Source organism: Tursiops truncatus, chromosome 8, assembly GCF_011762595.2.
Source record: "Tursiops truncatus isolate mTurTru1 chromosome 8, mTurTru1.mat.Y, whole genome shotgun sequence".
In the NCBI taxonomy this organism is placed as follows: domain Eukaryota; kingdom Metazoa; phylum Chordata; class Mammalia; order Artiodactyla; family Delphinidae; genus Tursiops; species Tursiops truncatus.
In genome coordinates this window covers 65,136,838-65,160,361 of record NC_047041.1, presented here as the reverse complement: position 1 = coordinate 65,160,361, position 23,524 = coordinate 65,136,838, and the positions used below count along the sequence as shown (strand labels likewise).

Here is a 23,524-nt window from a genome sequence, read left to right as displayed (position 1 = left end):
GGTGCCTCTTTACTACTTACTATTAATAGTGATTATATCTTGATTACCCTAGGTGCCAAAGACCATGATTGGCATGTTATACACGTCCTCTTACTTAATCTTTAAAAATTCTGCAAAATGTCATCCACTGCAAATGCATCATCTGTGTTTTACAGATATAAGCCACACCCTGGGAGGGTGACATATCTAGTGACCAGACCCAACTTTTTCCCATCAAGCCAAGCTTGGAACCCAGTGGTTCATGAGAGAGGAAAGAAAGAAGGGCAGGGCGACTGCCACGGTCAGGTGGGCGGGCTGTGGCCACTGGCTGTCAGGAAACGGGCTTTGTGTAAACCGACACTGAGCACACGCACCTCGTCCAGGTTGTTGAAGCCTTTCCGCCTCCGCTTGCTCATGTCATTCTCTTCGGTTCGGCTGTCCACCTGTGATGGCCAAGAAAGCATGGTGAGCTCAGGGCTGTCAAGGGCTGCGATGCCAGCACTGGGGATCCAGCCCTGCCCGCCACAGCTGCCGGCCCAGGAAACAGATGGGCAGAAATTACCCTGCACCGTGACACACGCTTTCGGCTCTGTTCAGGCACAGAGGAGGGAGCCTTCCCCAACCTCGGGAGCCAGGGCTTCTGTCAGAAGGGGGTGGGAACACAGCCCCCAAAATCATGTCAAAACATTCCGAAGCACAAAGAATCCCTATGACATGGGCAGGGACTGTCTCCTTGTCAATGACCTTGGACTCAGAGTGGTCCCAGCTGGGCCTGCTGATGCTGCCCCGTGGAGATCACCTCCTACGAAGAGGTGCCACTGGCTCCCCTCACAGGCGGGGATTCTCGGGACTTAGATCAGCTGTCCAGGAATTTGATGGCAAATTACGCCTGCCATTAAGCCACCACTGCAGCTACTGGTAAATGACATTATGTTAACTTCAAAGTAGCATCAGATATGGCCTGAAAACTATGGTGACCATACAGCCCAGTTTGCCCAGGACAGTTTGATGTATTGCTTTTTTTCCCAGCATAATTATGAATAGTGCCCCCTTTCATTTTCAAAAATATCCTGGTTTAGACAACAAATTGCATGGTTGTCCCATTGATAACCCCTTACAGCCTACTTTCTTCTTCCAAAATCTGGACATTTAAATCCAGAGAACCCTGCCCTACCTAAGCCCATTGCATGACCCTTGCAAAGGCCACCCAAGGGCACACTTGTGGTCTGACTTATCTCCTCAAGGGAAGGAGGGGGACTGCACAGGTTGAGCTGATGCCACGAGCTGGGATGGGGCTGCAGGCTGGATTTAGTGGCTCGCCATGCACCCTGCTGGGTTACCCTCTCCTTGACACTGGGGTTAGACCTCGAGCTGGGACCTTCCCCAAACGGCCAGCCCACTGAGGACCATGGAGCCGTCCCCACCGACTATGCGTGTCCCTCCCTGGGGGAGCCTCCGACACCCTCAGCGGGGCCCTCCATAGCAGGGCCAGATTAAATCCCAGCCTTTGTTCCACACTGGATGCAGCCAAAAGGGCTGCTGGCTACCCTCTCCTCTCAAACCCAGGCATGCTGCCCAGTCAGCCCCACACATTCTCACCTTGCCCCATCACAGAGGATCCTTCACCTCCTGGTTGTTCTAAATCAACAGTAATGCTCAAAGTCCCCAGCACGCAGTCTAGTGTGTACTCAACTTACTTCCACAGGCAAGCACCTGCTCCCCGGCACTTACACTCCCCGTCACCCCGCCCCTCCTCCTATTTACCAGTACCTTAAAAAAATTTTAAGACAAAATTAACTACAGTTTAGTTACTGATATTTGTTCAAAAATGTGACCCTTCCCTTGCTCAGGCAGCATAAAACAACAGATCAAAGGGCCTCGCCTTCCCTTCAACATTTTCCTCAGCTTCTAATAAATCATTATTCTGTGAATGGAAATGATTTCAACCCAAATGTTTGGGCCAACACCAAGAGAAACAGATGACCTTATTTACCGCATCGGGTCCTAGAGGCCCAGGCTGTCTGGGTGCCTGGCTCCACGGCCTGTGAGCCCTGCACTGGCCCGGAGACGTGCCTGTGAAAGTACAGGGTTTCCTCCCAACAAGAACACTTCATGCATCGTCTTGTTCTTCTTGTTTCCACCTTAAATGAGGACTTGGCTTCTCCCTCAAAGAGCAACACATCTTACTCTCTTGCATTCAGCAGCCCTGGCTGTGACTGGTCCAACTGAGCCTGCCTGGATCCAAACTCAGTACGTTAGCCGCAGGCTCACAGAAAACACTCCTGGGGGGAGGGTACCCAGCAGCAGCACCTAAGAAGACCCCCAAATCCTTGCGGGGAGGAGTGAAAGGAAGTGGGTGGGGCAACATCAGCTCCTCTGATTCAGCCAGACCCACGGGACAATAAAATGCAGTCTATGTGGTTAGCAACATACAAATCCACAGGGTCTCTGTTCTTCCTTATGGATTTATCACGGAAGCGCTGATTCTCAGATAAGAGCTAGGTTAAAACAAAAAGCTTGAGAAAACACAAATCTAGAGATTTATCTAATTTTTTTCTTATCTGTATATCACTATTGGGGAGCCAAAAATGCCTCCGTAATGCCCTCTCCTTGGTCTCTGCTTAGCACTGTAGAGAACTGGGGTAGAAGGGGGAAGAAAATACGTATTGTGCCCCAAGAGAGTATGAGAATAAACAAATAACTCACTTTCTTATTAATTTTTCCTGCCCTTTCACCCTAAGATACCTTCTTGTCATTATTTCCCAATGATTTGAAAGATTCTATATACCAAAAGGCATTCATTAAACTACTTGGTGTTCTCCATTAAAAAAAAAATCAAAGACATATGTCTACCAATCTCATCATTTATTTGATCAGCACAAGATAATCACGTTCCCATACTGCCTGACTTAAGGTGATTTTAGCTCCAACTTTATATTTAGTTAGCTGGTGGAGAAATTCAGATCCAGGTCATAGGAAGAGAGGTTGGCCATTGTAGGCAGTGTCCTGAGAGTATACTGGCCACCATGATATTTAGAAAGATGGTCAGTGACACTGGCAAGAGAGCTCTTCCCTTCAATGGCAGAGCAGTATGGAGCCATGGGTTCGAGTTCTGACATGAATTACTTCCCGGCTAAGTGACCTTAGGAAAAATCACCCAACTCTTCTGACTTTAGTTTCCTCACTTCTAAGCTACTATACTACCTAGCTCATAAGTAAGTTATTGTAAGGATGAACAAATTCATGTATATAAGACACTTCTTCTCCTCTGAAGTGCTATATAAGTGTTAGACATTTTAAGTTAGGTTAGTGCTATTCACAGAATTAGAAAGTCTGAATTCTAGCTCTGGCTTTGACATTGACCACCTATACGGCACTGCATTATAATCTCCCTAAGACCAAGTTTCCCCATCTCTTAAACTGGGATGAGAACATGTCCCATGCCTTCCTCAAAATGTAACAAGAGGAGCAAATGCGCTATGACACTGTAAAATGCTGGATCCATCATGGTTGCAGTACGGAAGCCAGTGGTCAACCCAACTAGTTTTACCATTTTCAGAAAAAGAGCATCTTCATTTAGTCAGTATGGGATGGGGACCATCATTTACAGAGCCCCTTCCATGTGCCAGAGAAGGAGCTCAGACCTGCAGCTCACACTTGTTCAACGTTGTCTTCGCAGCAATGCAATGTTTATGTTATTACGATATTTTGCAGACAAGCTGAGGAACTTTGAGAGGTTTGAACACGTGCTGAATCCCCACCAGACCCAAATACGTATTTGTCGTCTGGGCTTCAGCTTGCATCCCCATTCTGTAAGTCAGCGCAGAATCCCAGGCTGCAGTTACACAGAGAACAGGAGAGCGATCACCCTCAGCAGCGACCTGCAGACCACAGGTGCCCAGGGTGGGATGGGGGTGGGCACGTTGCTTAAGCTCTGTGCTAACTGACCCGGGCAGCATCAGTACCTGGGATGACTCCCTAAGCCATCTTCAAGTCTCTGAAGACTCGTCCTGAGAAGTACGAGAACCCTAGTGGGAGTTTTGGCTGCTGGGTGGGTGGTTCTGTGAAAAGAGCTGGAGAAGGGGAGTGAGAGGAACTCAGGAAGTCACACTGGAAGGTCAGCTCCCTCCAGCAGAGAACTTGGCCCTCTTTGTTCACTGCTGTGCCCCCAGCACTGAGAACTCAGCATAATACGGGGACTCGGTAAATCTGTGTTGAATGATTGGGTGAATGGAGGAAGCACTTTCTTATGTAACTGCCCCTGGATCTTTGGAAAGTGTCTGTGCAGGAGGGTCAAGGAGAAGAGCTGGGAGGGGGACCCTCCAGCTCAGACCAGACACTGATCTGAGTCATGCTTTGTGAACCCCACTCCACCAGGGTCAGCGCTAGAGGAGGACCTGGGTCAGAATCAGCCAGCCGAGCAGGATAAATCCTGGGGCCACCCACCTGTCTTCTAGGATGGGCTTTCCAGGGACAAATGACAACTTCTGTGTTGTGTTGTCCCTCAAGGAATGGGCCCAGAATGGGGAAAAGAAAGATCAGACACCTCGACCCTTTATGTAATATAATATGTGTCATAACTGAAGTGGACATAAATCTAGGCATTACCCACGTGTGGTAAGATGAGGTGAGCCCAGACAGGTTGTGTGTGTGTGTGTGTGTGTGTGTGTGTGTGTATGCACTCACATGCACACACAGGAGACAGAGACCACATATGTGTGATCAGATGTCACCTGTGAGCCTGGTGACAAGAGCTTTGGAGTCTCTAGGAACTGTCCCATGCTACAAGGCTTCTAGCTGCTGACTGGGACAGAGGCAGATCTGCAGCAGACCAAGGGCTTTTCTTTAAGAGGAAAACAGAATCCCTAAGCTCTTCTCCTCCTCCCCAGGCGTGGGCCATCCAGTCTTCAGAGATAACCAACCCCAGTAGGTTACCACTCACCAGAGGCACGACCCTCTTGGCGTGGAATGGGAAAGTCATTTTCTCTAAAATAAACAAGTTTCTGGATGGAGGAAGAGCCTTCAATTTTGCCCAAAGTTGTTCTCTTTTGCTGGAGTTTGGATGTTATCAGGAAAATAAGATTAGGGAGGAAAGAAGAATTTAACACCAACATCAAAAACCAGGAGGGAGAGAGACTGTAAGACTGGCTCAGGAGAGAAACAAGGAGCCCTCTTCAGATTAAGAGGCCACATGCGAACAAAGGTGGGCTGCTCAATCCCCGTATCAAGATGGTCCTCTGAAGTCAGTGAGGGGGAGGGAGGGGAATGGAGGGACGAGAGGAGGGGGCGAGGTCAAATACAGATGCACCTGTACATACAGATCGTGTGTCTGAGCTCTGGTGTACAAAATCACGCAAGCGCAGCCTAGCCTGCATCTCCAGTCCGTAGGGACGCGTGAACCAGGGCAGTGAAAACTGCGTGTCTAATTGCATTGACATCTTCTTGTATAACTGCGGGGGAGCCCCGTGTACGTGTGCAGTTTTCAGTCTCCTGTGCAGACCTCCTCTGTGCGTGTCCAGGGGCAACCTGGAGTGGACTCAGGACTCTTTGGTCATGAGACATGTTAAGACCACAGAGCATTGCAAACAGATTTCTCCAGACCAAGAAAGGATCCAGATATAAGAAGACACATGATAGAAAGGGGAGAAGGTACTTTGCACGTGGTCGGACCATTGCACTGGCGTTGCGTGGTGGACAGTATATGCTGGGGTGTTTTAGTGCCAGGGCAGAATGTGACCCAGTGGCCCTGCAAACCCACCAACCCACCAGTGTGAGGAAAAAGGGTGGGACAACGAATGCCCACACCAGGCACTTACTTCAATGACCTAATCTCTCTACCCATCCGAGAAGCAGGGCAAACTTTAGACATTAACTGGGGCCACGGGAGGGAATCAGATCTGTGGATTTTAACCACTCTCAAGATGGGCAGCCAAGGAGCACACCCTGGAGGCGACGGGACGTGGGCCAAAGTCAGCCAGGGCTGGGCCGGGCAGAGCCCACGCATCCCCGCTGCATTTGCTAGCAGAGCCAGGACGAGGTGGAGTGCCGCTCCGGCGCCCTCAGAGGGCCTGGAGGGCCTGGCTGACGGCTGACTTTTGACCATTCCCACCTCCTGAGCCAGAGCTGGCCAGGCTGTTTCAATTCGGTCACTCTGTAAACAGAGGTGTGGTGAGTGAAAGGTTTAAACATGCCTCCCCAGTTCCCAGCTGTGGGCTAAGTGGTGGAAGGAAAGTGGGTGAACGGAGAAAAGTGATAAATGTTGGGCTCAGAGAGCTTCCAGAAAGGCTGCACTGGCTTGCCTGGGATGGAGTAGCCCAAAGCAGGGGTCCTCGGTCATCAGAGGAAAAGCAGCTGGGCTGAGGTGGGGCAAGCCGACGACTGGGCTCCGGAAGACAGCTTTCGCTCAGTGTGACCTACGGTGGGTCACGGCATCTCCCACAGAGGCTCTGAGTGGGGCAGCTCGGGGAGCAGAGGGGCACAGGGCAGTGGCGTGCAGCTCAGCCTTTCAGCTGCTCTGCTTACACCCGAGCTGACCCGCACACCCGCCCTCCCCAGCCCCCGAGCCTGTCCCTTCCTGGAGACAGGGTGTGTAGAACACTAAGTACCGAGTTCCTAGAGTCAGCACAACCGGTGCTGCCTTCCAGGGAGCACAGCCCTCAGGGGAAAAAGTGACCACTGATCACACAGCCCAGGGAAAGAAAGGAGGCCATGGGGCCCCAGCCCCACCCTGGGTGAAGGGGTTGGCAGGACAAGTCATGACTGGCCAGCGGTTAAGAGCCTGTGGCAACCCAGAGACACTGAGACGCACGCAGAGGCCTGCAGCCCTCTGCCGAGTCAGTGGAGGGAAGGCAAGCTCTGTGCGAGCCCCTGCAGCCTAACATCTCTGGGCCTCCACTTTTTATCTGTAAAATGAGCGCATCAAGCAAGGCAACTTGTATTACACCTTCCATGGAGATGTCGTCATTCCTATTACCCTGTAATTTCTCATTAGGCCTGTGGTTTCCAAACTGCGTCCCAAGGCACCCCGTGGCACCAGAGTGAACTCGGAGAGGAGCCGCGGGATAGTTTAGATTTTCTAGGGAAGCACGGTGATGTCTGTCACACACCTTGCAAAATTCCCCTACCAAGTTATTTGGATATAACTACTTAACAAATGAAAATTTTAGGCATTTCTTTTGATCTGGGGGCAGTGCGAAAAAGAATTACTGAGACACTAAAGGTGCCATAAGTTGGGAAAATTTGGGCATCTCTTTATTAGGTTCTGAGCTCCTCAAAGGCAAGGTCCATATATTACTCACCTCTGTATATTTGCTCCCCTCATCAAAAACAAACAAAACACTCAGCCTTAAAGTTGGCATGAACAGGGCCCAGTAAACATTGTTGAATGAATGAATAAAAAAAATGAATGGAACAGAATATGCAAATGTAGCCTCATCATCCACTTCTGCTACTAAACGGCCATCGTGTTCTGGATCTAAATTGCTTAACGAAGTGAGATATCGTGTCCATCTCCCTGCTTAGGAGGCAGAGACAATCTGACTTACTTTTAAAAATACTCACCAGCATGTCCTCTTTGCTCTCTACCCTGCCCTTCCTATAACCACATTCAAGGCACTGAAGCTGGCTACATGGTGCAGGGGAACTTGACTGAGTTCTACTCATGTCTTCCTGAGCACTCGATCTGGGTAATTTATCAGCGTAAACAGACCCAGCACGTGGCATCTCCCTTCCCCTCACCCATCCACGTGTAAGAAGAAATTAAACAAACCCAGGCCGAAACTTACTCGTGGAGTTCTCTTCCTTGGAAACGTGAGGTTGAGATAGTTATGAGAAATGGATGATTTGGCCATGCCAAGGTCAGCATTCTCTCCGTAGTTTTTGCGCCAAGCATCTGTTAGGAAATAAAAGTAAGACTGAGATCCAGATCCTTCCACTGCTCCCCCACAGCTCACGGGGTGTCACTGAGACAAGGCCCCTCCAAAATAATTCCCTCACCCCCAACTGAAGCTGTCAGTGGCCTGCACAGAGGGCTGGTGCCACTCTGTCAGTGATCTCCCAGTGACAAGGGCAGATGCAGGCCAGCCCCATGTGGCACCTGCCACACAGGACCCACTTACATACATGGGTCTGGGTGTGTGGGGTCCACCCTAGTTTGGGCTCAAAGGCAAAGGGAGGGCAGGGGTCAGCCCCAGAACAGAGGACATCAGTGTGAAGAGCAGCCAGATGTGGGCACAGGGCAGAGACGGCTCAGGGGCTGGCAAAGCCTCATCCTGAAAGCAGGTCCTTACCCACGGGCCTCAGCGGGGTGCCCCGGAAGAGCTCATAGAACTTGGAGAGGTACATGACCATGCTGAGCTTGTCGGGCTGCGGGGCTGAGGCCATCTCTTTGCCCGTGGTCACTGGGGGGATGCCAAACTCACGCTCGGCCACGTCAAATGCCAGCTGGTTGTTCTCCACAGTGTCATCTTCATTCAAAGAGTCAAAGTTGCTGGAGAATCAGAACAAGGTGAAGTTTTCAGAGAGGATGCAGAGGGGTGAAGAGCTGAGCAAACTTAGCCATAAGGAGCACTGCAAGTGACAATGTCCTTGCTCCAATCCCTCCACCACTACCCCCCACCCCTCAGGGGGGCTCAGCCAGAAGACGCTAACCCTGTCCTCACTCAGGGTGGAACCAATCAGATCTGGGCCATGAAAATGTCATCTGCTACCTGGGATGAAAAAAATCAGAAAATAATTGGAAAATTTATGAACTACTTTACTTTTAAATAGTTCCCATGCGTTCTTTTCCTTTTAATTACAAAAGTGATATGGGCTTCTTGTAAATAAAAGAATCAAGTTATATAAAGTAAGAGGTGAGAGCCTCATCCCCTTCTCAAGGCAACCTCATTTCCTAAAGGTACCAGTTGATAAACTTTACTAGGTTTCCATCCAGCCTTCTGGATGGATTTGCTCCTGGGTGTGAGGTTACACTGCAGTTGATTTAAACACAACATAATAGATGTATTGTGCTTTCAACATCACAAAGCATTTCCACGAACAGAATCCAATCTTCCTAATGACCCTGCCATTATTCCTGATTAATAGATGAAGACGGCAAACTCAGAGAAGATGAGGGGCTTGCCCAACAGTATACAGCTAACGGATCTGGGTCACAAATCTAATTCTTTTGGCTGTAAAACCCTCAAGCTGGTCCCCAGAATTAGATCTCGCCCATAAGTCCTCTCTTGAGGGTAGGGCTCCAAGGTGTGAACACTCAAATTTCCCAGATGAAAGGGGTTTGGGGTATGAGTGCAATCGATCACCGAGCCTGAGTCACTCTGCTCCTTACATAGAAGGAACGCAGATCCAACAAGTTGCTGGCAGAATAATCAGTGCAAAGGAAAAAGAACAAGCCGAAGAAAAAACACAAATTCAAAGTATGCAAAGAGAAATGCTGATCTACGTGCTGAAGATTCTGTATCTAGAACAGCCCTGGTCTCCCTTGTCTCCAGGGTCCCCTTGGGCCATGAGGGGCTCGCCAGGTCCAGCTGGGCCCCAAACTCACATCAGCTCAGGCCGGAAGCGGTGGATGACGGCACACAGGGCCAGGCCACTCCGCCAGGACGTGGTCAGGTCCGTGACGTTAACATGCTGGTAGCCCTTGGTCTGCTGCTGGCACCAGGTTAAGAGCTTGCTGGGCCGGATGTCTGACTCTGCAGCAAGAGGAGATGGACAGTGGTGAAGCGCTCTACAGAAATCTCAGCAGCTCCCCTGGGGACCCGCTCAGTCGGCCACCACGGGTGGGGACCAGGAGGAACAGCACTGAGGCAGGGGCTGTGGGCACAGCTGCAGCCCCATGAGGGGGTCCTGTCGAGAGCACGCAGGAGGGCAGGATGTTGGGATAGGAAGCATGCTCTCCTGCAGGAAAGAGTTCCTGAGACGCCCTCTGGCCAGGTCCTGGTTAGAGGCTAGGAACAAAGAGGTGAGGGTGACATGGACTCTGCCAACAACATGCTTATCTTGTGGGGAAGACAGACACAGAAGTGGGTGACAATAACAGAGAAACCCAATGCCAGGGGAGCACATGAGTGGGTTTGCCAGAGGCTACCAGGGCAGGGGAACTCGCCAAAGAAAGGGTCATGGAGGAGGTGCATTTGACTGCTTCTAGAAGAGTGTCTAGGACAGAAGGAGATCTCCAGGAAAACAGAAAGGACTGTGCCGTGGCAAAGAATCTAGAGAAACCTGCCATGTTATGTGACATGGTTTATTAAAGGCCGGCAGCAGCAGGGCGTGTGGGTGTGGAAGGCAGGGAGGGGTGGCTGGTGAGGCTGAGTTTGCCCGATGGCGGGCAGGATGCAAGGTCTGGGCAGGCAGTGGAAGCCAGGTGTGTCTTGAAGCAGGGTGGTGACCTGAGCACAGCTGGGTGGACGCTGGGAAGCTGGTCACTTAATCACCCCTTCCCTCCACACTGAGCACCAGCCTTGTGCACAGCACTGTGCCAGGCCCTGGAAGCCCAGGAAGAGTGAAGCACATGGAGCTCGTTATCCAGCTGGAGAGACAAGACTCCTCATGCTGGAAACAACAGGAGAAGAAAAGCAAGTCCCAGGGAAGTCAGTCCGGTTCACTTTAATGTGTCAAGCGCTCGCCTCTAACCCACTCAGTGATCCTATGGTTAGTATTGTCCTTGTCCCGATTTTACAGATGAGGAAACTGAAGTGCAGAGAGCAGAGGCCCCTGGCCAAGGTCATGCAGGTCACTGGATCAGAGCCAGGCTGGCTGCAGGGCCTGTGCCCCAGTGGCCACCCAGCAGGCCTCCTCCCTGCAAAGCTGGGGTCCCAGGAGGACCACTTACCCCGCCTGGAGAGGCCGACGGATCTCCTCACTGAGCCCAGCCTCTCAAGAGGGCACTGGTGCAACTCTTTAGTGATGTACAATTGCTTCACCTAGGAGCGAGAGAGGACACACAGCTGTCTGCTAGTTTTCCCCCAAACCCTAGTCGTTGCAGGGCCGCTGAGCCCACCCCACCCTCTCATCGACAATGGCTGCCCTTTTCCTCTCTCACCGAAGGACATGACCTTCAGCAAGGGAACCAGCAGCTTGAGACAGAGCTGTGGATCTGTCATCCACCCAAACGTGGGGGAACTCAAGTGTGAATATATGTAATTGGCTGATTTTTAAAATTCACACCATTCTTTGTGCTATTGACTGAAGAGGTCAGAGCTTGTGTGACTCTTAAGTCGATGGGAGAAAAAATAGACTCTAGGACCTCGGATGGAAAGAACTTGATATTTGATCAAGTAGATTATTTGAGAGAGGTATGCTCAGCAATGCATATGCTCAGTGACAAATAAACATACGTAAATACAGGTACATATGTGGACGCACACTTACATGTGTTCCAGTTTCTCTCCTGTTGGCTAGAGAGGTGCTGACTCTACTTTACTCTGTGGCTTTCCCAGAGAGAGGAACTGGCCTCACCTTTGGACCAAGAGGCAATGGGTCCCAAAGATGTGCCAAGATTTTAGGTGACCCCCCACTTCTCACCGCTCAGTGCCTGGTGACCCACACAGGACTCCGGGCAAGGCCTTACCTGATGGGGCCTGACGCAGTTTGAGTTGAGGTTTGGGTACCGCGTCCCCGGGTCCAACGTGTACTGCTCAAAGTTCTTGTTGATGTTCTCTGGGGTCGTTTGAGGTAACAGCCGGTAAAGACTTTCTCTGGAGGAAGGCAGAGCAGAGAGGTCAAGGATTGCTCTTGCAGCCTCCGGTCTTCTCTCCGCTCCTCCCCTCCACCCACCTTCCCCTGCTCCCAAGAGCTTCTTAGATCTGTGTTTGCATAACCCTTCCCAGCAATGCCTGGCCCTCCTGGTTCTCGAGATCTGCAAAGCGGGGGAGGGTCAACACGGTCAAGGGGAAGCAGGAGGGACCCTGGGAGATGGTGAGGCTGGCCTCCTCCCCAGGGCAGAGGGCAGGGACTCAGAGCTGGCAGCCCAGAGACCTGCGGTTTTGCTATAACTGCCACTCAGCCACCCTGCCTCCTGTGGCTGGTCCCCCATGACCACAGGTCTCCACACCCAAGACCAGCAGAGGCCCGTCCGCACCCGCCAGCCCTGACTTATCCTGGTCCACCAGCTGTCACAGCCACGTGGCCAGCAGCAGGAGTCTGGGAGGAAGCCCAGGATCTCAGCAGCAGAAGAGGCCTGGGAGGTGAGAGCACCCAGCCCCCAACAGAGTGGGACTCAGTGCTGCAATGGAAGCTCCCCCTAAACCTCTTCTGGTTCCTCAGTGTCCGAGCAGTGCCAAGAACCCCAACTTCAGGGCCGCCCTGAAGATTTCTCTTTGGCATCCAGGGCTTAAGGGCCTGGCCCCCACGGAAAGTCACTGGGGGAGGGAGATCATGACAGAGAACGCTTCCTTGGGGACTCCAATGATGAAATCAGGCCACATGTGGGAAGGCAGATGAGAGGGGGCAGAGGCTCCAGGTTCATCCAGCCTCACTCCCTCTCCTGCCTGAGTTTTGACCCGGCCCTGCCTCCAGCTGAGGGGCCTGCTGTTAATACTCACCTTTCAGCCAGCAGCTCCAGGGGAGGAGTTCCCTGGTCCCAGCTCTTCACCATCCACGCCGTGTCAAAGGCTGCCAGGAAGCCGCGGGCACAGCCGGTGCCCATCGGCCAGAACGGCTGCAAAGGACACATGTAAAGTTCTAGTTGATTCCAGTGATCCCCAGAATGCCATCCCATTCTATCCAGCACTTGGTGTTTGCCAGGCCTGTGCGAGGCACTGGGGGGACAGAGAGGTGACAGGCAGTCCACTGGGACTCACCACAAACACCAATAGCTGTAGCACAAAGTCATATGCAAGGGTGCTATGACACGGGAACAGCAAAATTGCTTTGGGGGCTCAAAAAGGCAGAGGCAAAACCACCCTGAGGGAGGGAGATAGAAATCAAGGAATGCTTCAGGGAAGAGTTGCATTCGTGCTGATTTTAAAGTATGAATAAGATTCTGATCTTGATCCGTTCAGAACAGGGTTGGCGAAGACTTGGTGGCGGGAAAATGACGGAGCCGGATGGAAAAACAGCCCGTCTGGTTTGGGTGCAGCAGAGAGCACGGGTGGGAAGTACCGGGAGAGAGAAAGCTGGGAGGGAGGATTGGGACAGAAGCAGGGGAGGAGCTGAGTGCTCAAGCAAGGAGCTTAGGTTAGAGTCCGCACGCAGTGGTGAGCAAGCATCGATTCACCAAGCTAAGTTCCAACTAAACTGTTCCACGTGCACCCAAAGCGTGGTTTGAAATTTGATGCTAACTTCGGATAAATACATCAACATTTTTTGGTCAGTGCTTACATTAAGATAAAAATTTACCCTTTCTGAAATCATTCATTTAATGTAAGAATCCTAGCATCTGCACATTTTCTGGGAAGAATTTTGAGCAGGGAGGCCATGGACTTTGGGGCCCACACTCCTTTCTTGCTCCTATTCGAACTTGATGCTGACAGGCTACAGAAATCCACCCAGAGGAGGAAGAAGTCTCCAACCAGCTGCGGATCTGCATGCTCTGGGAAGGATGGCCTGACCCGGGCCGCTTAATTTTGTACTTCAACCGAGAAGTCAGCCCAGAAAAACCCAGAGGGGCAAGAGAAAGTGTTCCTGCCTGTATACAGGCAGAATTGGCCCCTCTCAATTTCGTCAAAGGTCAGGCTCTGAGGCCAGGACGGGCTCGGCAGAGTCCTGCCAGTTGGCTGAGAGCCTGTCTTTCCGTTGGGCTGCAGGACAGCAGATGCTGCCAGTTAGAATAGCAATGTGGGGATCTGTCTTCCAGCAGGAATGAGGGGGCTCCAAAAGCAGGCGGTACCTCAAGCAAGCTGTCGCCCACCAGGGCCACGAGCAGCTGGTGTGACTGTCGCTCGCGCACCAGGGCTGCATTCTCGGAGGCGTACATGGAGGTGAAATCGAACATGGCCACGTCGGGTTGTCCGTAATGGTTCATGGCAAAGTCTAAAGACGGCAGCTGGTAATTGGTAGCAAAGTCTGCAGCTTCGCGTGCATAGGAAAGCAGGTTGTCCTGGTTCACATTCTCTGCACACAGCAGCATCTCTGTGTCGATATAGTCCTGGGAGAAAGAACAAGAGCACAGTGTAACAACCTGCCCCTCAAAAGGGCAAGGAGTCATACCTACTTCTTTGTGAAAGGACATGGAATGGATTTGCAGAGAGGTGAATCAAAACAGAAATAGAAAATGGGGGCCGAGGGAATAAAGAGGAACCAAATCAGCCATCTGTGAACATTGACAGAGTTATGATTAAGCATCAAATTTGGCTTTGAGCTTCCTGGCATCCAAGGCAAGAGGGAAATGTGATATATTACAGGGCTTTCCTTATCAGAAAGAGGGAAGCATAGAAATTCCTAGGGGAGGAAATTTTTTCCTGGCACTAAATTCTAAAAGAACTGTTGGACATAGGAATTTTGACAGAGAACATGGTGTTGTCATGAACAGTCTACTCAGTAATGATCCCGCAGCAAACACAGAAGCATGTTTCATATGGCTGGTTCTTGTGATAACTTTCAGTGAAACTAAAAGACAAAAGAGCAAATGAGTAAGATTGATTTTATAATGGACGAAGCTAAGCTAATGTGGTCCAGAAATGCTGCAGCTAGCGGTCAGACAAGTCTGAAAAAGAAATGGGTAATTGGCATAACTCTCAAACTTTCTCTCCAAGATCAGTTACCCCTTTTCTCAACAGGCTGAGGGCTCCTCGGGGCTCTGCTTTGCTGTTACAGTGTTAATTGTTACATTTCCCTGCTGGGAGGTAGAGAACCCTGAGCTTAGAGGACTAGTGTATCCACCCTGGAGGGACACTGGCAGTGAACTATAGGATGTCTCCCAGAGTCCAATCTGCTCATTGTGTGGCTATAGAAACTAAAAGACTATCTTTCTCAGAAGGTGACACAGAAAATGCAAGTCCCTTGGGGCAGGGGGCAGGGACTAGTGTATAAGACCAACACAGGCCTTGGGTCAGTGAGATCAACAGGTCAAATTCCATCTCTGTTCACTGACTGCATAAATTTGGGCAAGTTATTGAACTTTTCTGAGTCTCCATATTCTCACTTGTAAAATGTGAATTTGTAAAATGAGACTAACAAAATCTACTCCCTATATAGGACCATGTGAGGACTGAATGAGACCGTGGACATGACTCGCTAGCCCAAAGCCTAGGAATTGGGAAGTTCTCAATGATTGGGAATTCCTGTCCCTAATAAATCAGGATGACACAAACCACACCATATGGTGAAGTGATCCCAGACCCACCGAGTGCAGCAGCAAGGGCATTTAGAAAGGTCTAAGAAGGCACATCCTCAACTACAAACAGTGACCTACTGTGGCAATTTTCCCAACAGCCACGATTTCCCAGAAATTCTAATATTTCCACATCCAAGCCACGTCAACTAAATGGAACCCAGCGTTGGCCCAAGAGCCCTTTGTCAGGTCGTGGCGTCCAGGCTGGAGCTCCTGTTATTCGCTTTCCTTTCTCTTACCTATTCTTACATCACATAATCACTCTCCTTCTTGAAGGTGTGGAAGAGTGAATGGAGAGATCTCAAAAATACCCCCTCTTCAAAACATGCCACAACAACCCCTGCGGAGGACCGGGTGATGGATGAATGTGGACACTGTATGACGAAGGCGGCACCTGGTGCTGAAACCACATGCAGGACTGTGGGGACCTGGCCAAGGGGCAGACCCCCCGGCTGTGCCGGGATGACAGGCACCTGGCCCAGGGCTGCTGGGAGGAGCCATAGGACCTTGCAAGGCAGGAGGTCCCAGGTGAGCAGGCGGATGGCAGAACAGACTTGTAGGGAACAGATGAAAGCAAGGATGAGAGAGAAAAAGTGGGAACGGGGCTGTAATAAAGTGGGCAGAGCTGAGGAAGGAGCGCTAAATGAAGATAAAGGCAGGAGGTGAATTTGGACCTCATTTTGCACAGGCCCAGTTCTGGACAGAGGTGGGGAAGGAGAGAGGGAAGCAGTAAACATGAGAGAAGAGTGGGGAATCCAACAGGAAGACTAGTCACCCCAAGTGACAAGCTGGAAAGAAGCAGTAGACCAGAAGAGAAGGTCAGACAATGTCTGTTCACTGCTTCAAATGAGGGTGGACTCGGCATTGAGAGACCAGCTGTGATGTGTATACATCCACCTCACACACCTGGCAACCAAGCTCCCTCCTACTGAGGTAAGACCAAGCCTGTGTGTGCATGGACCAGCAGAGGTAGGGGCCAGGAAGGATGGACACAGCTGGGAGCCCAGAGGCAGGGTTTCCAGAGGAGAAACTTTACTCTCCCTTAAGTAGTCATAGAAAGAGGCCCAGAGATCAGCAGGAATAGATGGGGAAGCAGGTCAGTCAGTCATTCAACAAACATTCACTCAGCACCTTGTGCGTCTCGAGGAAGACACTGACCCATACAGGGACAGGAAAACAGGGGACTTGCCATTCCTCTGGGAGCGAGAGAAGAATGGTAATTTAAGTAGCTCGGGGTAGACGGGTCAGCTCCCAGCTTATGCAAATGCTATAGAGCTTGGCTGGACACCTGGAGGCTCAAGCCAGGGCTCCTGAACCAAATGGTGTCCAGTTCTCCCATGTCCAGCCATGGCCTCCAATTTCTAGAGTTCATGTCTTATACCTAGAGGGCCCTCTGCACCAGCTCAGCTGATACTCCCAGATTCTCTGAGGGAGAAGGAAGGCCTTGATGAGGACAACTGTGGGCCTGGGATCTGCTCCCAGCTCCTGCAATAATTATCGGACCACAGCGAGGAGCTCCCACCCACCTGTGCCATGACACAGAGCCTGAGAGGGGAGCATGGAGGGGCTTTGACAACTGCCAAAAAATCAAGTCACCATGAGCAACATGTTGTGGCCAGGACAAATACCCTGGGATGACCTGGGGGAACCTTAGCATCTCAGCAGGCCGGAGTACTCAGCCAGTGAAATAGGAACCCCAAGTCAAACTTGGCCTGACCTTCCAGGGGTGGGATAAACAAGAGTCTCCCTAGACCCTCCCCTGCAAAGGTACCCTCTGCGCCTGCACCCTGGACCTCAAATAGTCCTTCACTATCTGACACAGGCATCTCAATAGGGGAGGTAACTTTGGGAGGGACACCTGTGGAACAGAGGGAAAATGGGGACATGGCCTCACCTCCCCCAGACCAGATCAGCAGTGGGGCACCAGATGTTGAAACGCACTGCTCGCACATCTGCTGACTGTGCTAAGTAGGCTTCATTCAACCCCACCCTCGCCCCCCCCCAACCCCCGCCAATTCCCAGCCTTCTGTCCAGCAGCTCGGGCTCTCAGCAAAGCCCTGAGCTGATGTGGAGGAGGCCCAGGGGAGGGCTGGGTTACTAAAGCTGTCCAGCCGGCTGCCAGCACAAGCTGGCGTGAGGATAGGCACATTCTTCTCTGACAAGCAGCAATGAATGGTCACCGTGCTGCCTGGGCTACAGGCCGACACCCCAAGAGCAGGCTGACATTGGACTGCATGATCCTTATCTTAAGGGTACAGTAGCAGCGGCAGCTGCAGGAACAGGGTCTCTGGAGGGGTTGAAACCTGACCAAAGAAGGTGCCAGCCTGGTGCTGGCCACTCCATGTGCTCCTTCCTTGCAGCCCTGCTCTCTGTATAAGCATGAAGGTGCAAAGGTAGGAAGCAGGGGCCAGGAAGCCAGCAGGACAAAAAAGCACGTGTCCAAACCAGGCAGAGAAGTTATGGAGGGAATCTACCAACTTGCTACATGCCAAGCGCTCTGTATACATTTTAAAATTTATTCCTCTGAACAATCATTTTAGATAGAAACTATTATTCCTATTCTGCAGACAAGAAGACTGAGGTTCAGAGAAGGCAAACAGCTTAGTCACAGTCCTGAGTTAATACGTGGCAGAGCGAAGATTCAACTTGAGTCTTCTTGACTGCAATAGGGCTTTCCCCCATACCATGACAAGGGGGCCGCAGCATGAAATTCACAAGTGAAACTGCCTGGATCCCACTAGGACTAGGAGCCCCCATCTGCCTCCAAAGTATGTGTGTGACCTCCCAGAAAAGGAGGCAGGGATGAGACACTTGAAAGGAAAAGACTCAGCTGATCTCTCAGTGGTTAAGAACCCACACTAACACCTGGGTAAGAATTTCAGCATTTCCCCCTCCCGCACCAGCCCAGCTCGCTGCAGAAACACCTCTGCCTCTATTGTTCGTGTGGGCTCCTCCATCCAACACACTCACGCACCACCAAGGAGAAGGGCGTGGTGGATGGTGGTCCCTTCCCTCTTCCCCCCATTACTCAGTTTGTTGCAGGATGACATATGCTCCCGCACTCGCTGATGCTGCCAGCCCAGGTCACAAAGGGAAAGACAGGACATCATGGCCAAGCGATACGTACATTAATGATGACACCTTTGTCAAGCAAGCTCTGCTTCTTGGCAGTCATGACAAAATAGTGGGTGCAGTCCTTGTAGTAAACAATGTTCTCAAGATCAATCCCTGAAAAGAGAAGGTTCATGGACTCAGTATTATTTCCTCAGCGCCTACTGTGTGTCAGGAGCCCTGCTTTGCCTCATTACAGGTCTCACTATTTACCTGCAGAATATTGGCGTTAGACAAGTTTTTAAGACATACAGGGCGAGCAAAGATAAGATCAAGTTCCAGAATTTACCCTAGTCACCACAGTCCCACAAAGATACTATTTCTTTTCTTTTTAAATTGAGATATAACATTGTGTAAGTTTGTGTACAACATGTTGATTTGACATATTTATTAAAAAAAAATTTTTATACTAATTTTTTTTTATTTTTGGCTGCGTTGGGTCTTCGTTGCCACGAGCAGGCTTTCTCTAGTTGCGGCGAGCAGAGGCTGCTCTTTGTTGCTGTGCGCAGGCTTCTCATTGTGGTGGCTTCTCTTGTTGCGGGGCACGGGCTCTAGGCATGCGGGCTCAGTAGTTGTGGCGCATGGGCTTCGTTGCTCCGCAGTATGTGGGATCTTCCCGGGCCAGGGCTCGAACCCGTGTCACCGGCATTGGCAGGCGAATTCTTAACCACTGCGCTATATTGCAATATGATTAAGCCACTGTTTTTCTTTTCTTTTTTTTAAAATAAATTTATTTATCTATTTAATTATTTTTGGCTGCATTGGGTCTTGTGCACAGACTTCTCACTGCGGTGGCTTCTCTTGTTGTGCAGCAGGGCTCTAGGCCACGTGGGCTTTAGCAGTTGTGGCTCATGGGCTCTAGGGCACAGGCTCAGTAGCTGTAGCGCACGGATTTAGTTGCTCCGCGGCATGTGGGATCTTCCTGGACCAGGGCCCGAACCTGTGTCCACTGCATTGGCAGGTGGATTCTTAACCACCTCGCCACCAGGGAAGTCCCCTAGACAGTTTCTTTTAGAACTCATAAAGCCCTTTGGGGCTGTAGACCAGTATTTCCAAGTCATAGCTGAGTACGTGCTGCAGGAAGGCACAGTGCTGTCTGTGGCATGGCAGCTAAGTGGCAACAGAACCAGGATTTGAACCCCAGCCTGTCTGATTCCAAGTCCCATCCACCATTTCCTCCATGTGACCAGAGATGTAAAGAGCTGTGTGAATTCTCCAAAGACTGCTAAGGGACATTTCTACCAATGCCCTGTTATGTGTGAAAACCCAGGTGCCCTGGTAGAAAAACTCAGTCAGAGGACTGGGTTGTATCTTTCTGTGCTTTCCACCAATTGCAAAAGACTTTATAGACTAGGTTTCTGCCTTTAAAACAAATGCCGTAAAATGACAGCTTAGCTCAGTGTTTCTCAAAGTAGGATCCCTAGCTAGCAGCGCCAGCAGCATCACCTGAGGACTTATTAGAAATGCAAATAACTGGAGCCCAACCCCAGGCCTACAGAATGGGAAACTCTGGGGGTCTGGCCAGCAATCTGTGCTCGAACAGGCCGTACAGGTGATTCTGATTCACACTCAAGTTTGATAACCACTGGTTTGGTTTCTTTGAAGGGAGAGAAAGGAAAAGAGGCAAGGCAACTTATCAGCAGTTATCACAGAGGCTGCTGGGTAACCATGGAAACCCCTTTATGACCGTTACATAGGAAACAGCCATCAATGCACAGGGCCCCCCAGAGGATCCGAGGAAATACATCCCTCTCATTCTGTGAAGGGCATTGTTGTCCAACAATGGCCAAAAGTGATGACCTTTGCAAAGTGCAAAGGAAGCTCATTGAAACATTTGGAAAAACAAACTTGATGTCCTGTCATAATTTATATTTGGTGGTTTATTTAAGCATTTATTTTCTTGGTTTTTGAGGTGAAGAGAGGGCTGGAGAATTCTTAAATCGTTCAAAAGGACATAATATGCTGGAAGGAAATACTTTTTTTTTATATAAAATAATGCCACCATAGTGACACTCAGAGGGTCATGCAGTGGACACACATTGCTGTGGCCAGTAAGAAGCAGAGTCTGGCTCAATAACTAATCCCATTCCTAGAAAGCTATCTTACGGAAATATAATCCAAAGGAAGTAGTTTTATTGGTAACAGTAAATAACTGAAAGGTTTAAATCAGAAGTCTGCAAACTTTTTCGTAAAGGGCCAGAGAGTAAACATTTTGGGCTTTGTGGGCCATCCAGTCTGTGTCGAAAGCCCTCATGGCAATAAGGTAAACAAACCGGCCTGGCTGCGTTCTAATAAACCTCTATTTATGGACTACAAAATCTGAATTTCATAAATTTTCAATTTGTCCCCAAAATTTCTTCTTTTGATTTTTCTGCAGCCATTCAAAATATATTAAAAACCATCCTTAGCTTGAAGGCAATACAAAAACACACGGTAAGTTTGCCAACCCCTGGTTTAAATGCTTCAGCAGTGGGTGACAATATATCCACTTCAAGAGCTATTCCGACAAACCTGACCATCAGTAGGACTGGGCACAATGGACAGTATTTAAAATGTGAGGCTGAATGAGAAATGGAGACTAACGGGATTGACACTATGGTAAAAGCTCTAGCCATGTAAAAAGGAAGGATGCAGGTGGAGAATTACCGTAAAGGACTACATGAAAATGAGGACTGTGCCTGTGCTAGGTGGTGCTGGGTGTTAATGATTTATTTTTAGTACAAAACTTCTATTTAACATTGTTACACTGCCTTTTCAATGAGAAATATATATATTTCCAAATCAGGTTAAAAAGAAAGAGAAAAAATCTTAAATTTACTTAATTGGGAGCAGGAATTTCATCCCTCTTCGCCCTCACCCTGCTTTATTTTTTCTCCACTATCCTCATAGACCACCTGACATGTTATTTGATTATTGGTGGTCCCTCCGCAACCCATAGAATATAAGCTCCGAGAGAGGGGGTTTACTTGTTTTGCCCACTGCTCTATCTCACGCCCTTGAACAGCATTTGGCACATAGTAGGTGTTCAATAAATATCTGTTGAGTAAATGAATGAATCCCTTCTTTCTTCAAGTCCCATGGTTTGGGGACAACTGATGCCCCTGGGTGAGTGTCGTGCCCCACCCCCGCCCCGGCATCTGTGACTGTTCCTGAGGGAAAGGGCAGCGGGTGCACTGATAAAAGCACCTATGCTTCTTCAGGGACCACCCACAGGTTACTGGCTCCCCCTCAGAGCGCTCCGGGATCTCCACATTGGCGTCCGGCCTAGATTTACCAGCCTGCATTAGGATGGTTTCCGTGGCTGTCCCTCCCTAGACAAGGAGCCACTATTGGGAGGGTACCATGTCAACCTCGACTGTGTATCCCATGACATTGAGTGTGGGCATTCAATGGGCACTCAGTAAATGTCTCCTGAGTAAATAAATGTTTATCTATTTTCATGTACAACATCTAGAACTTTCCCTCAAGAATCCCTCTTGTCCCCGAAGGAATCCTGCCCATTATTAATCCTAAAGAGAAATCCCTGCTTCCACTTTATCAGCGTGAGTCTCCTGTTCCCAAGAGCTGGGAAAGCTGAGTGCCCTCCTCCCCCAAGCCCTGTACGCTACAGAGAAGCATGGACGATGGCCTGGTTTGGAGAAAGGTGAGGGTCCCACCTGTTTCTTCTTTAAGATCCTGAAAAAATTTCTGATTGAAGATGAAAGCCACGCCGCTAATCTCTTCCACCTTGGCCTCAGCTGTGCTGTTTCTGTTTATGAAGTTGGCGGTGATCGCAATAGCCAGCTTCCCACGGAATTCTTTTCTTCTGAACCCTGTGGGAGGAAAATGGGAAAAGTGGGTCTTTCTTCTGGATTTGGTGTGAAAACTGGAAAAGATTACTGAGAAAGCTATTCTCAGATGGCCGACAGGCCAGTGAAACCAGAACTTTGGATCTAGAGAACAGGCGGCAGGCAGAAATGCTGAGGTTTGTCCCCGAGGAGAAAACCCGTTGGAGGCCTTTCAAAGTCTGTGGGACTTTTTCCTTTTCTAAAATCTATAGGACCAATTATCCTGGTTAGGCTTCCACAAACAAAAGGCTAAACTGTGCTTCTCCAATGGGCAATCACAGGGCTCATCCTTTAGAGGATGTGTTAGGCATTGCTGCAAGGAAGTCTCATGAAAGACTCATCTGCACTTTAAACTTATACAATTGAAACTACATTGTCAGCATTTCTCACGGTTTCTTTTTTCCCCCTTTAAACAGTAGAATTATGAGACTGAATTCCTGTGCAACAGAGATTTTAACAAATTTTCTTTCTACCTCCAGTCCATAGTGACTGGCACTTAGTACACAGTCAATAAATGTACAATGAATAGATGGAACTCTAACTTGCAATTATTTTAGTTCAGTGATTAATCGAGGCTCTTACAGTTTTCAACGGTATACATTGAAATCGCTTTTTAATGGCCGTAAGAATTCTGCACCCAATTATAATATGGGTTTTTTTTTCCTCCCACGCTGACAGGCAATTCCAGGACAGCGGCTGGGTGTCCTACACTTCAACTCAATTCTGACACTATCTACTCAGAGATGGCATCAGATCCCACAGGTTAAGGGCTCAGTCCCACCAGATTGCCCCCCACTTCTGATGCCAATTATAAGCCCATGTTGTCACCTGTGCTTCTGACTAACCAGCTATAGATTGTAGGCTCAAGGACTCCCTCCTTGGATTTGATTAATTTTCTAGAGTGGCTCTCGGAACTCAGAGAACATTTTACTTCCTAAACAACTCGGGAACAGCCAGCTGGAAGAGATGCTTAGAACAAGTTATGGGGAAAGGGCATGGAGCTTTCACGCCCTCTCCAAACAACGTGTTCACCAACCCGGAAACTCTCCACACCATCTCCTTTGGGTTTTTGTGGAGGCTTCATTACAGATGTCGGATTGATTAAATCGCTGGCCATTGGTGACTGAACTCAATCTCCAGCCCCTCTCCCCTCCCAGGAGGTCAGAGGGTGGGACTGAAAGTTCCAACCCTCTAATCACTTGTTTGGCTCCCCTGGCAACCAGTCCCCTCCCTTCCTTAGGTGCTTTCCAAAACTCTCTTCATTAACATAAACTCGGTGTGAAAAGGAGCTTGTTATGAATAACAAGACACCCATTTCACCCTTATGGCTCTGAAT

The 23,524-nt window shown here is 49.8% G+C and overlaps 1 protein-coding gene across 13 annotated transcripts in view; it reads right to left on the bottom strand.

The window, feature by feature from the left end:
* Window positions 1–23,524, bottom strand: part of MICAL2 (microtubule associated monooxygenase, calponin and LIM domain containing 2) — a 220,595-nt gene that overhangs the window by 101,590 nt on the left and 95,481 nt on the right. For all 13 annotated transcript variants that reach the window (XM_073808631.1, XM_073808625.1, XM_073808626.1 and 10 more), the window contains 10 exons: window positions 22,018–22,173; window positions 18,378–18,478; window positions 13,808–14,065; window positions 12,522–12,637; window positions 11,549–11,675; window positions 10,811–10,901; window positions 9,524–9,671; window positions 8,268–8,467; window positions 7,764–7,870; window positions 354–422 (listed from right to left, as the gene is read on the bottom strand). In XM_073808631.1, coding sequence (XP_073664732.1) covers window positions 354–422; window positions 7,764–7,870; window positions 8,268–8,467; window positions 9,524–9,671; window positions 10,811–10,901; window positions 11,549–11,675; window positions 12,522–12,637; window positions 13,808–14,065; window positions 18,378–18,478; window positions 22,018–22,173 — 1,373 coding nt within the window. The remainder of the gene's footprint in view (window positions 1–353; window positions 423–7,763; window positions 7,871–8,267; window positions 8,468–9,523; window positions 9,672–10,810; window positions 10,902–11,548; window positions 11,676–12,521; window positions 12,638–13,807; window positions 14,066–18,377; window positions 18,479–22,017; window positions 22,174–23,524) is intronic.